At 45.4% G+C, this 13304-nt stretch overlaps 1 protein-coding gene across 1 annotated transcript in view; it reads right to left on the bottom strand.

The window, feature by feature from the left end:
• LOC147123096 (ADP-ribosyl cyclase/cyclic ADP-ribose hydrolase 1-like) overlaps positions 1-13304 on the bottom strand; it is a 34091-nt gene that overhangs the window by 19446 nt on the left and 1341 nt on the right. Inside the window, exons 3-4 of the mRNA XM_085966305.1 lie at positions 8125-8287; positions 5453-5582 (exon numbers count right to left, since the gene is read on the bottom strand). Coding sequence (XP_085822431.1) covers positions 5453-5582; positions 8125-8287 — 293 coding nt within the window. The remainder of the gene's footprint in view (positions 1-5452; positions 5583-8124; positions 8288-13304) is intronic.

Genomic DNA, 13304 nt, shown 5'->3' with positions numbered 1-13304 from the left:
TGTTATGGGCCCAGGCTATGGTCTCGGCCTGGACCCTCAGGTGGGGCCACTTCCGCCGTATTGTCACCAGACCACTGATAAAATGCTGTATCTGGGTCCTAACCTATTTACCTGCCCTTCTGACACACTCCCACAGGAATTTCAGTGTAAGTGAGGAGAATTTTCACCCCTGTAATGCAATATGAATGTCAATCTTTTAAGTATTTTTTAATGACTGGTTATTAAAATGAATCTCCTATTCCTTGTTTATTTCATCTCAGGATGTGGGCAGCACTGGTAAGGCCGCATATATTGCCCATTCCTAGTTGCCCCGGCAACTGAGTGGCTTAAGAGTCTAGTGGCACTAGATTCACGTGCAGGTCTGACTGGGTAAGGGTGGCAGGTTCCCTTCCCTGAAGGACTTTAGTGAAACAGTTGAGTTTTTACGACAGTCTGGCAGCTTTCATGACAATTTTCTTCTGGTGCCAGCCCACAAATTAACAGATTTATTGAATTAAATGTCATAACTTGTTATGGTGGGATTTAAGCTCACAACCTCTGGCTGCTAGTTCAGGACTATTCATACTACACTATCGAACCCCTCTTCCATCCAAATTCAATGATTTAGCCTTGACACATGGTATAACACAGAAGTGAAGTCGCGGATGATACCACGGTAGTAGGCCAGATCACCAACAACGATGAGTCAGCCTACAGGGAGGAGGTCTAGCATCTCGTGAAGTGGTGCGCCGATAACAACCTGGCCCTTAACATCAAGAAAACCAAAGAAATCATTGCGGACTTCAGGAAGTCTAAAGGCGGAAGTCACACCCCCATCCACATCCATGGGGCTGTGGTGGAAAGGGTGGACAGCTTTAAGTTCCTCGGAGTCCACATCACGGAAGACCTCTCCTGGTCCCTCAATACCTCCTCTCTGGTGAAGAAGGCCCAGCAGCGCCTATATTTCCTAAGGAGGCTGAAGGGATGTAACCTGTCACCCCTGATCCTCTCTAACTTTTACCGCTGCACAATAGAGAGCATCCTGACGAACTGTATCACAGTATGGTATGGCAGCTGTAGCTACTATGACCGGAAAGCCCTGCAGCAGGTAGTCAAAACTGCCCAACGCATTACCGGCACCCGGCTACTGACCATAGAGCACATATACCAGAAACGCTGTTTACGGAGGTCACGGACCATCATCAAAGACCCTACCCGCCCCAGCCACAGTCTGTTCACCCTCCTGCCATCTGGGAGACGCTACAGATGCATTCGCACCCGAACGACCAGATTTAGGAACAGCTTCTTTCCCAGGGCCGTCATCCTACTGAACTCCACAAATAAACTCTAAAGCCTGCACATCTGCCAATGCACTTTATTATGGTTATGTTTATGTTAATGTATTACAAGCCAAATGTGTTAAGTCTGTGTGTTCCAGTTATGGTTAATATGAATCACTGCACACAGACCACAAGAATAACTTTAACAGGTCTTTACTAGTCGAAGGTCAGGGCTGAACTGCCCAATAAATCATTACACAGCACTTATATACCGGTGTGGTCACCACCGGTATTACAGTATACAGTAGCCAAGATAAAGTAGTGCATCTCTTAAAATAGTTCTCTTAAAGGTGGAACGGTTACATACACCACAATCCTCCCTTTTTAGCTTAACAGTATATATTCCCCATTAACATAACATAATAACATATATACACAACTTCATGTAAAAACAGTTCACAGATTCAGTCTCTGAGGAGGCCTCCTGATCCGAGACGGATAACGCCTTTCAGGGGTCTCTGGTTCTCGTTGCTGGGGTGACTCATCTAATAGTCCTTCACTGGACTTAACAGCTTGAACTTTCGTAACTTCAGAACCAGCATTGTTGACTTCTAAAGGCTCGAGTACCTTGGGAAGTTTTTCTGCTTCCAGACTGATTTGGCTCAGTTCGGAGGGACCACGTGCGTGACCTGGTAGGGGTGATAATGGTTCAGATGAGTCATCATCTTCTGCTTCCTCTCTATTGTCTTCTATTTCCTCCATCACTTCAGCTTTTGCCTCTGCCACCAATTCCCTGAGTGGCTTATTACTGCTGACACTGCTCACAAAAGGGTGCTCTTTCTTCTTAGCTTTCAACTGATCGATGAATTTGACATATTCCCTTTCTTGCTCAGCTTTGATTCGTTTGGCCTCATCGCGCAGACGGTTTGTGTGTTCCTGTTCCATTTTCTCAATCAGCTGCTTCTGCTGTCTTTCCAGATTCTCCAACTCTGTGTCAAAGAACTTTTTCTTTGCATTCATCTCTTGCTCAAAACGGTGAATCATTTGTTCTAATTGCTGTTGTAGTTTGAAATTGAGTTGAGTTCGAGCCCGGTGTTCCTCCTTCTGAAGCAACCGCAACTCTCGCAGCTCCTGCCGCCTTAGGAATCGCATTTCCTCAGCTTTCTTCTCATCCTCACCAATAATCTTTGAAGTAGTGACACTCACTTCCACTCCATCGACAACAAATTTTCTAGTTCGTTTCAGAGTTTTGTTGTATGCTTGGTTACCCCGTATTGATAGAGAGCCACTTTCCTTGTTTAAAGAGAGATCACCTGAAAGGGAAATGTTCAAGTCAACGCTATCGGATGCAGATATGCTACCCGAATCAGAATTTCTCTTTGACTTTCTATTGGTAGAATCTACTGCTCCATTGAGAGTTAATGAATCCGGGACCAGAGTGACTTGTTTATCAGATTTACTTTCCTTTTCATTTCTGGTTAGCAATTCTTTTTCATTCTTTGAATCAGCAGTGCCCTCAGAAATGTGCATGTCTGTAGACTGGACAGACTCAGAATTCTCTGTCAAACTATGTTGTTGTTGTTCAGTGGCATTCTGTTCTGATACTTTGTTCTCTTCTGAAGCATTTATGCACTCCTTCGTTTTTCCATCATTAGTCTGCAAGTCCATTTTAGACTTGTCTTTTGCACATGGGCTGGTCTTACCATCATCAGTTCCAGAGTCTGAGCTGATTGTCTTCACCGAGTTCTCACTCTCTGCTTTGTCACTGTCACTGCTGCATATGCCCTCATCCAATATTCTGGACAATCGTTCAGGTTTGACATCTTTTTTTCCGGAATCTACCGTTATTGCTTTTAGGGAGTGCCAGTCCATATTTATTTTCCTGATCCACTCCCGTCCCAGAAGTGGTGGACCTCCCTCAGGTAGTACATATAAGTCCATTCCTTGGTGTTCTTTGCCCTTGTGTACCACCTTGACTTTTATCTTTCCGATGGGGTATACTCTTTGCCCCGTGTATGTCTGCAATACTATCTCCGTATCCCGTAGGGGAATATGTGTGAATAACCTTTTGTAATCTTGCTTATTCATGACCGTCAACGCCGATCCGGTGTCCAATTCCATCTTCACTTGGACTCCTGCTATCTGAAGTGTGACCCAGATAGTTTGTAGGTCAGCTTCCTTACTCACATTGTGAATTCTCAGACTACCCAGTTCCTTGCTGTTGGAGTCTGAATCCGAATTCTGTTCATCCGAACTCTTCTCAGCCACCTTATGTACCTTTCTGCACTTTTCCTGCGGTGACTTTTTGTTGCTGGTCTTCTTTCCTGACCGGCATACTTTAGCTATGTGACCAAGCTTGCCACATTTTCTACATTCCTGATTTTTAAACCAGCATTGGTTCTGATCGTGTGTTGTCTTTCCACAACGATAACATTTCGCTGTACTCAAAGCCATTTGATCTACGCTGAGTACCGTTGCCTTCAGCTGCATTTCCGCAGTGCCTCTCGCTGCGGCTTCATGCGATGCTGCAATAGTGACAGCCTTATCAAGTGTAAGATCATTCTCTTCAAGCAGCCGCTTTTGTGTTCCTTCTTTCGACAATCCACACACGAATTTGTCTCTCAGTGCCTCTGTCAGTCTTTCCCCAAACTGACAGTATTTCGCTAGCTTACGCAGTTCAATTAAATACTCCGCGTTGCTTTCCTCTTTCAGTTGCGTTCTCGCATAAAATTTAAATCGTTCCGCTAACATCAGCGGTGTGGGGTTCAAATGATTTCTCAGGACAGCAACAATATTAGCGAAAGCCTGATCCGCCGGTTTAGCTGGTGATAGAAGATGCTTCAATAGCCCGTATGTCTTCGCACCCATTGAGTTTAGTAAGGTTAGTGCTTTATCTTCATTGGATATTTTATTTGCCTTACAATAAATCTCTATGCATTCTACATACGTGGCCCAATCTTCAACATCGGGATCAAAATCGTTGATGTTACCACGCTTAGGCATCCTCGCAATCTTCTTGAGAAACAAAAAGAATTTTTTTTTTTTTCAAAATGGCGGTTTCCCGCGCTTGTCTTCTTCCCCCGCCTACGAAAATGGCGGCTTCCCGCGTTTGCCTTTCTCCCCCGCTGGCTGTAATGGCGATTGCCGTATTGCTGCGTTTGCCCTCCCCAGCGGTTCTCAAATCGTGCCTCCCAGCCCCTCTTGCAGTCCGGTCCTTTCCCCCGGCTGCGGCTGAGTTCTCCGCGTTTTTTTTAATTTTCTCCCACGCCTTACGCTGTCCCGGTCGCTGCGCCTCGCGGCCTCGGTAGCTGCCCGGCCTTTTTCACCGGTCGCGGTCGAGCTCTCTCTCGACGCTGTTGCGTCTCCCAGCCCGCTTGCAGCCCGGTCTTTTACACCGGCTGCGTTTGCATTCACCGCGGCTCCCATGCCTTACGCTGCCCCAGTCTCAGCGCCTCTGGCCCCGACTTCTGTCCGGCTCTTTTTCCCGGCCGTGGTCGAGTTCTCCGCCCTTATATCCTCCGTTTTCCCTCCCCTACTCCACAGCCAACGTGGCCGACTTGCTGCTCGTCGCTGATCGGCTTACCCACCACCGTGGTAGAAGGGATGATCACTGCCTGTCGCTGATGGAAGGCTTCGTGTCAGGATTCTTCCTTTGCTCTTCAGGCTCGAGTCTTTTCTCAGCAGGATGATGAGGGCGGATGCCTCTTCTCGACGCCCGTTAAACTGCCTTGGATGTATCTCTGCCGCAGGGTAAGATCGTACTCGTCGCCACTGTTAAGTCTGTGTGTTCCAGTTATGGTTAATATGAATCACTGCACACAGACCACAAGAATAACTTTAACAGGCCTTTACTAGTCGAAGGTCAGGGCTGAACTGCCCAATAAATCATTACACAGCACTTATATACCAGTGTGGTCACCACCGGTATTACAGTATACAGCAGCCAAGATAAAGTAGTGCATCTCTTAAAATAGTTCTCTTAAAGGTGGAACGGTTACATACACCACAAAATGAATGTTTAATGTTTAAATGTCTTAATCTAAATGTACACTCTCGGGAGCTGCAAGCCTACATTTCGTTGTACTGCACTTGTGCACTAACAATGACAATAAAGTTGATTATGATTATGAATGTCATTACTGTATTTTAGTCTGGACTATCATGACAGGCTCCTGAAGTGCCTTATTCCTCACCTGGTTAGCTGGGATGTCATGATCTGCCAGATCCAGAAATGGTTTATAATCCTCTTTTGTGATATTGCATGGGTCCTTGGAACTAAATGCACGCAGAAATGCTTCCCAGAGCTCTGAACAGTCTTTGTTTCTGACAAAAAAGAAACAAACACTAAATACGCTGTTAGAATGGAGTAATGCATTGTCATTGTTGCTAAGAAATATTGGTGCTGAAAATCCGTGCTTGTTCTGGTATACTTGCAACTAAAGAAAGAACTTGCATTTATATAGTGACTTTCAGAATGTTCCAAAGCACTTTACAGCAAATAAAGCACTTTTTTAAACTTGTAATATAGGGAAATGTGGCATCCAATTTGCACACAGCAAGGTCCCAGAAATAGCAATAAGAAAATGACCGATAATTTGTTTTTAATGATGTTGGTTGAGGGATAATATGGGCCAGAACTCCCCCTTCTTCAAATATTGTCATGGGATCTTTTACATCCACCTGAGAGGGCAGACAGGATCTTGTTTAACAAGGGGCCGTGTATTCCGATGCCTACGGGTATGTACGTGCTGTGTACACACCCGTAGGGACATCGGAAATGCCGGTTTCAGGCATACGAATTGCAGGATTACTTTTGCCAAGGGGGGGGGGGGGAGGTGGGGGGGGAGGTGGGGGGGGGGGGGGGGGGGGGAGGTGGGGGGGGGAGGTGGGGGGGTTCCCCACTGCAAAGCTGGAAAATCCTGGCAGTGCTGCAGTGGGACCAGCATTGCAGCACCAGAAGAGGTGGTGAGGGACCTTAAAGGGGCAAAATATGTCAGAAGATCAAGGAAGCTCCTGGCTTTATAGGGCTTGGCAGAGACTGAATCCGAAAAGGGTTAGTATCTAGGAGCCCCATTTCCCCACTGTTTGCACTGCTGGCCCGCCTGATTGTAGACAGGATAATGGAGGAAACTTCAGCCCACCATGTCTAAACTTGAGACAGTTTTTATTGAGAACTTCCCTCCTTACCTCAGTGACGTTACAATCCTTTCAAGATTTCCCTCCTTTAAATTAACCCTTTTTTTGCTGTTCTTGGCATTGTATTTTTTTCTCTCTCACATATAAACGTTGACATACATGAATAAATAAAGGTTCAACTGACCCCAACCATTCAGAATGTGGAAAATAAACAAGCAATGCCAAGGTTACAATTCAAGATTTTCCTAGTCACATAAGATTAGCACCCAAAGGGGGTGTTTTAACTCGGGCGGCGGAGGAGTTAAAATGAAGGTGGTAGATTAACTACACAGTTCCCGCTCTTCCACCATTTTTCCTGGGGACCTTCCACTGGGCATCCGAGTGGATCAGGTGGAAGCCTCATTAATCTATACAAATTGGGGTCTTATGATGTACATAGGACCCCAACAGCATTTTACCTGTCTACTGGGTGGAGTGCCACCATGAACACTCTGCCCAGTAAAACCTGGCAGAACAGAAGAGGCCCTTCAAGGTAAGTGAGTGCTCCTCCGGACTCCCCCCCCAACCCCCCTCTCCCCCCCAAGCTCTGTTCTTGGAAGACTGAGGCCCCGTCTGCTCTCTCAGGTGGACATAAAAGATCCCAAGGCACTATTTCGGAGAAGAGCAGGGGAGTTATCCCCGGTGTCCTGGCCAGTATTTATCCCTCAACCAACATAACAAAAACAGATTATCTGGTCATTATCACATTGCTGTTTGTGGGAGCTTGCTGTGCGCAAATTGGCTGCCACATTTCCCACATTACAACAGTGACTCCACTTCAAATAGTACTTCATTGGCTGTAAAGCGCTTTGAGACGTCTGGTGGTCGTGAAAGGCGCTATATAAATGCAAGTCTTTTTTTTCTCCCTGGTGACCTACCTTTGTCCAGGCCGAGTTGTCCTCGGAGCTGGCTGACATTGCGCTGGCCAGGAACCAGCGCGCTGCATCGGAACTCGCTTGAGGCGTGGAGCTCGCTACATATATGTTAATGAAGCCTGGGCCTTGAAATGGGCTGGACCTCCTGCCAGCACTATCAGGTGGCCAGCTGCGGGCTCCACCAGTCGGCACTCATTTAGGTAAAATCTACCACAGATTGTGTTGCTCTTTCTCAAGACGCTCTGTTTCCCTCTCTGCAAGTTGTTGAATAGAAAAGTTTCAGCCATGCTGTTTACTGTGGGTAAGTGTTTTCGCACAAGACTATACATGAAGCATTTCATTGTAGCAGCAGGCAAATACTTAGCAAGGATGAGCAGAGACAGAGAAAGAGGAAGAGAATTTTTTTTTAAAAAGCACCTTACATTAAAAAAAAATCAGACAAGTTGTATTTGGATTGTCAAGATTTTGATTAAACGTGTTTCAGAGTCTTGCATTGCTCACAGGCAACTATCAAATTGAATAAGAGCCAAAGCCAATCTAAATGTATTTTTCTACCAGTCAGTTGTCCAGCAAATAAATTGAAGATTAGAAAGTGTTTTGCATTTGTTAAATAGATTTTGATGGAAAAAGGACTGGAGTGTGCTGTTCGCACACACTTTGAAAACAAGTTAATTCACTGACTGTTTATATCTTTACTGGTTAAGACTTTTAATTGTTATAATTAATGAAAAGTGCCACAAGCAGTTTTTCTGAAAAGATTGAAAATTATGATGTGCTTTAATGCTGTGCCAGTGAAGAGTTACAAATTGACCTACCCTGCCTTGGGATTTATGGTTCCAATGTAGTTGAAGCATCTCCCAGTTATTATTTCTTTCAGCTTTTCTGTTGATCCTTTTCCTTTCCAAACAGTTTTGGTGTTGTCCTTTGCCAACGTTCTCTCTGTATGGCTTAAAAGCATGAGTCCAAGGAGGAGCAAATCTATTATCAGCAATAAGATATTGGTGTTACTACAAGAAACGGCCATTCTATTTATTCTTGTGTACAAGTCGTAAGAATGGGCTTATACATTTAAGGAATGAAAATTTCGGGCTACACTTGAGACGAGTTACCATTTTGAAATGGGACTCTGTTAGATGCAGCGATTAGACTACATTCTCATATTATGAGTAACATGTTCGGTGCAAAACAAAGAATGCAACCTATTGGCAGTTTAAACTATTAGGGAGAAATTGGGCTCTGTAGTACCCGTTTTTAGGCATTAATTGGCCTCTTAATACTCAAAAATTGCATTCAAGAAGTGTGTGCACACTTGGTATAATGACTGCCGGCAGCATGCAGAGCAGGCAGATTATGACATCAATCAGTTAACAACACTAATTTGACACCAGTGCTGCCACGCTCCAGCCTATGCCCTCTCTTAACCTCGCACAGCTGAACACGACATTAAATGGCATGAAGGTCGTCCCATCAGTGCTATTTAAAGGGATCATGAACTACTTACAGGTTAGTTGCTGGATTATTTCTTCTGATTTTTGGTACAATAGTACATGTTTTTGGAGCTTTCCTGTACTTGTCTAAAGTTTCAATAGTTTACAGGGAGTGGTCTGGTTGGTGCTGAAATACTTACTTGGTGATTTAAAGGCTTGTGCTGAAACAAGTTGCTTCCAGACATGGGTGGCCTGGTAGGCCTTCCTCTTGGCATTTCGCAGTTTGTATTACACTGCTGTATAAGGGAGGTCACTGAGGCTCTCTATACAAAGAGAGACAGCTTCAATTCATTCCCTCTTGCCAGAGACAAGCAGGCGGAGCAAGCACAAGGGTTTGCATGGATTGCAGGTTTCCCCATGATGCAAGGTGCCATTGACTGCAAGCACATTGCATTGCATGCGCCTCATGTGAACTTTGCCATTTTCCTGAACCAAAAGGGATTCTACTCCCTCAATGTACAGCTGGTGTGCGACCACAGGCAGCGCACATGCAGGTGAATGCCCGTTTTGCTGTCAGTAGTCAGGTGTCAGCCATGGCTCAATTGGTAGCACTGAGCCAGAAGATTGTGGCACTGGAATGTCAGCCTAGATTTTTGTGTTCCAAAGACTTGAGCACAAAAATCTAGGCTGACACTCCAGTGCAGTACTGAGGGAGTGCTGCATTGTCAGAGGTGCCATCTTTTGGATGAGACGTTAAACCGAGGCCCCGTCTGCTCTCTCAGGTGGATGTAAAAGATTTCATGGCACTATTTCAAAGAAAAGCAGGAGAGTTATCCTCGGTGCCCTGGCCAATATTTATCCCTCAATCAACATCACTAAAAATCAAAATCAAATCAAAAATCAAATCAAATCAACTTTTATTGTCATTGTTAGTGCACAAGTGCAGTACAACGAAATGTAGGCTTGCAGCTCCCGAGAGTGTACATTTAGATTAAGACATTTAAACATTCAACATACATTTGGCTTGTAATACATTAACATAAACATAACCATAATAAAGTGCATTGGCAGATGTGCAGGCTTTAGAGTTTATTTGTGGAGTTCAGTAGGATAACAGCCCTGGGAAAGAAGCTGTTCCTAAATCTGGTCGTACGGGTGCGAATGCATCTGTAGCGTCTCCCAGATGGCAGGAGGGTGAACAGACTGTGGCTGGGGTGGGTAGGGTCTTTGATGATGGACCGTGACCTCCGTAAATGGCGTTTCTGGTATATGTGCTCTATGGTCGGTAGCCGGGTGCCGGTAATGCGTTGGGCAGTTTTGACTACCCGCTGCAGAGTATCTGGTTATTATCACATTGCTGTGCATGGGAGCTTGCTGTGCACAAATTGGATGCCACGTTTCCTACATTACAACAGCGACTACACTTCAAAAAGTACTTAATTGGCTGTAAAGCGTTTTGGGATGTACAGTGGTCATGAAAGGCGCTATATAAATGCAAGTCTTTCTTTTCTTTTTAGTCATGGTTCCTTCATTTTGCGGCAGTCCTCTGTGCCAGCTATATTTGACCCACCACGGCAAGTCAAAATCTGACTACTGGGTGACAAGGGTTATCCACTCATGACATGGTTCATGACTCCGTTCCGGAACCCATGCACACGTGTACAGCAGGCCTACAATGAGAGCTATGCTGCCACAAGAAACATTTCTATCCGGGTGCTACATGATCAAATAATTCATGAGCGATATCAGTAACCTCAACCACAGCTCCCCATTCACCAACAGTCCCACACTCCTTACCTTTCCTCTATTACTGACCATCACATCATCACCTTTCCAACAACACAAAAATAAAAGCACATTCCAATCCAAATTTATAATTTAAATCATAACATAATGCTTACAAAAATAAACTAATCACCTTTGTGCATTCCCTTAGTGCTTTTTCCATGTGCCTTTGCCTTTCCTAGTGCTCCTATGAGGTGCTTCCCCAGTGGCTGCAGCAGGGTTGGTGAAAGGCTGCTGACCTTCTGTTGAGGAGACTGCAGATGGCCTTGGAGGATGACCTCGAGCAGCTCTGGGCCTAGAAGGCCCGGTTTCAGGCTGCACCATCTCGGCCTTGGCTGCAGCAGTCTGGGGTGGCTGGCTGACAGGCAACAGCAAGGGCACTGGCAGAGTGGCAGTGGTGGGAGCAGGAATGCTGTCATCCTGAGAGAGGACAGCAGGTTTGTGCCCCATGGAGCCAATGCCACCCTCCCGAGGTGGCGCCTCAGCAATCCTAGTAATCTGTTGGAGGACAAATTATTGGACTGCTGTGATGCCCTGGAAGTCCCTTTCAACACTGGAATCTAGAGCTATGGTGGCAGCAGTCTGAGCTTGCATTTTAGCAGTCTGAGCTTCCACTGCAGCACTCACTGCTTGTGCTCCAATGGAAGCTGGGACATCGGCCATCAGACGCTGCATCATGCTGGGTTCCATAGGTATGCTGATGGAGGTGACCACCCGTTACATGTTGGAAAGGATGGGCTTCAAGCTCTGCACAAATACCTGTGCCAAGTTGGTGCTGAACTGTTCCATGCTCCTTGACATTGAGCACAGGCTTTCCAATGCACCAAGCATTTGGGGGTGCACCCATCAGCCTTTTTCTATAGCCTGGTCCATCGAAGTCCTCATCTGAATCATCTGCAGCAGAACTAGTGTGCGACCACGTCCTCTGGTGTCTATAGTAGTGCTTTAAACTGGGTGTCTAAGTGATCACCAAATATTTTAATGAAGCATTACCAATATATTCTAAGGTATGCTATGTACAATCATTTATACAAATCCTGATGTCAGTAACAGTTTTCAATGAGCATAAAAAAATAGAATTTTTTGGAATTAACAACAGGGAGGGGGAGAATAAATATTTCTCACTTTGCTGCGGTGCTTCTAACTCCTTAATCTCAGATTTAATTCATGTCTATCTAATCGTAGCCAGAGAGCCACTTGCAATGGTTTCTCTTCCCACTCCCACATCGTTACCTCTGGTGTCCCCCAAGGATCTATCCTTGGCCCCCTCCTATTTATCATCTACATGCTGCCCCTCGGCGTCAGCATCTGAAAACACAGTGTCAGTTTCCACGTGTACGCTGACGACACCCAGCTCTACCTCATCATTGACATAAGAAAACTACTAGGCACCTGGTCTGAGTATTAAACAAGGCTTTAATCAACTGTTTTTCAACATGGAAATCTAGTTGTGTTCTTCACTAGTTCCTGTTAAAGAATGTCCTGAGCAAGCTGGGCCCATGCCCAAGTATTTATACTCTCCCTGGACAGCGCCACCAGCAGGCCGCCCAGTATTATTACATAAGTCATTTCCACATGAATGACATGATTCATGTCAATCATCACTTCTCCCAACCCCTCCACAGTCTCTAAATTGTCAGACTGCTTGTCCAAATGAATATTGGGAAGACCGATGTCATTGTTGTAGTGTCCGCATATCAATAATACACGGACTGCAGGAGAACAATAATAACAGGTATTTACTGAACAGAGGGTAAGCTTAAACTGAAAGTACAGAAGCCTGCTATGGCTTTATATACCGGTGTGGTCACTGCCGGTACTACAGTATAAAGTCAGTTCTCTCTTAAAGGTACATACACAACAATTGTCTTTGGTCCCCACCACAAACTCCATTTGCGAGCCAATGACTCCATCCCTCTCCCTAGCATCTGTTTGAGGCTGAACCACACTGTTCACAACCTTGGTGTCATATTTGACCCTGAAATGAGCATCCGACCACATATCCGCACCATAACTAAGCCCGCCTATTTCCACCTCCGTATCACTGCCCATTTCTGCCCCTGCCTCAGCTCGTCTGCTGCTGAAATCCTCATCCATGCCTTTGTTACCTCTAGACTTGACTATTCCAACGCACTCCTGGCTGGCCTTCCATGTTCTACCCTACGTAAACTTGAGGTCATCCAAAATTCGGCTGCCCATGTCTTAACTCGCACCAAGTCCCGTTCACTCATCACCCCTGTGCTCGCTGACCGACATTGGCTCTTGGTTAAGCAATGCCACGATTTTAAAATTCACATCCTTGTTTTCAAATCTCTCCATGGCTTCGCCCCTCCGTATCTCTGTAATCTCCTCCAGTCCCACAACCTCCCAAGATATCTGTGCTCCTCTAATTCTGGCCTCTTGACCATCCCTGATTTTAATCACTCAACCATTGGTGGACGTGCCTTCAGCTGCCTAGGCCCTAAGCACTGGAATTCCCTCCCTAAACCTCTCCGCCTCTCTGTCCTCCTTTAAGACGTTCTTTAAAACCTACCTCTTTGATCAAGCTTTTGGTCAACTGTCCTAATTTCTCCTTATGTGGCTCGGTGTCAAATTTTGTTTTATAACGCTCCTGTGAAGTGCCTTGGGACGTTTTACTATGTTAAAGATGCTATTAAATATAAGTTGTTGTTGTTGTAAACGCTCCCTAAAATAGATATTGAACATTTATACAGATGTTGGTCAGTAGACAACACATAGATCTAACGTTCTGGCAAACAGAGATCTCAAATTTCTGCCACAAA

This window comes from Somniosus microcephalus, chromosome 2, assembly GCF_052327205.1.
Source record: "Somniosus microcephalus isolate GS21.2 chromosome 2, FLI_Smic_1.0, whole genome shotgun sequence".
Taxonomy (NCBI): domain Eukaryota; kingdom Metazoa; phylum Chordata; class Chondrichthyes; order Squaliformes; family Somniosidae; genus Somniosus; species Somniosus microcephalus.
Note: the sequence above shows the minus strand (reverse complement) of the source record. Positions and strands in the feature narration are given on the sequence as shown.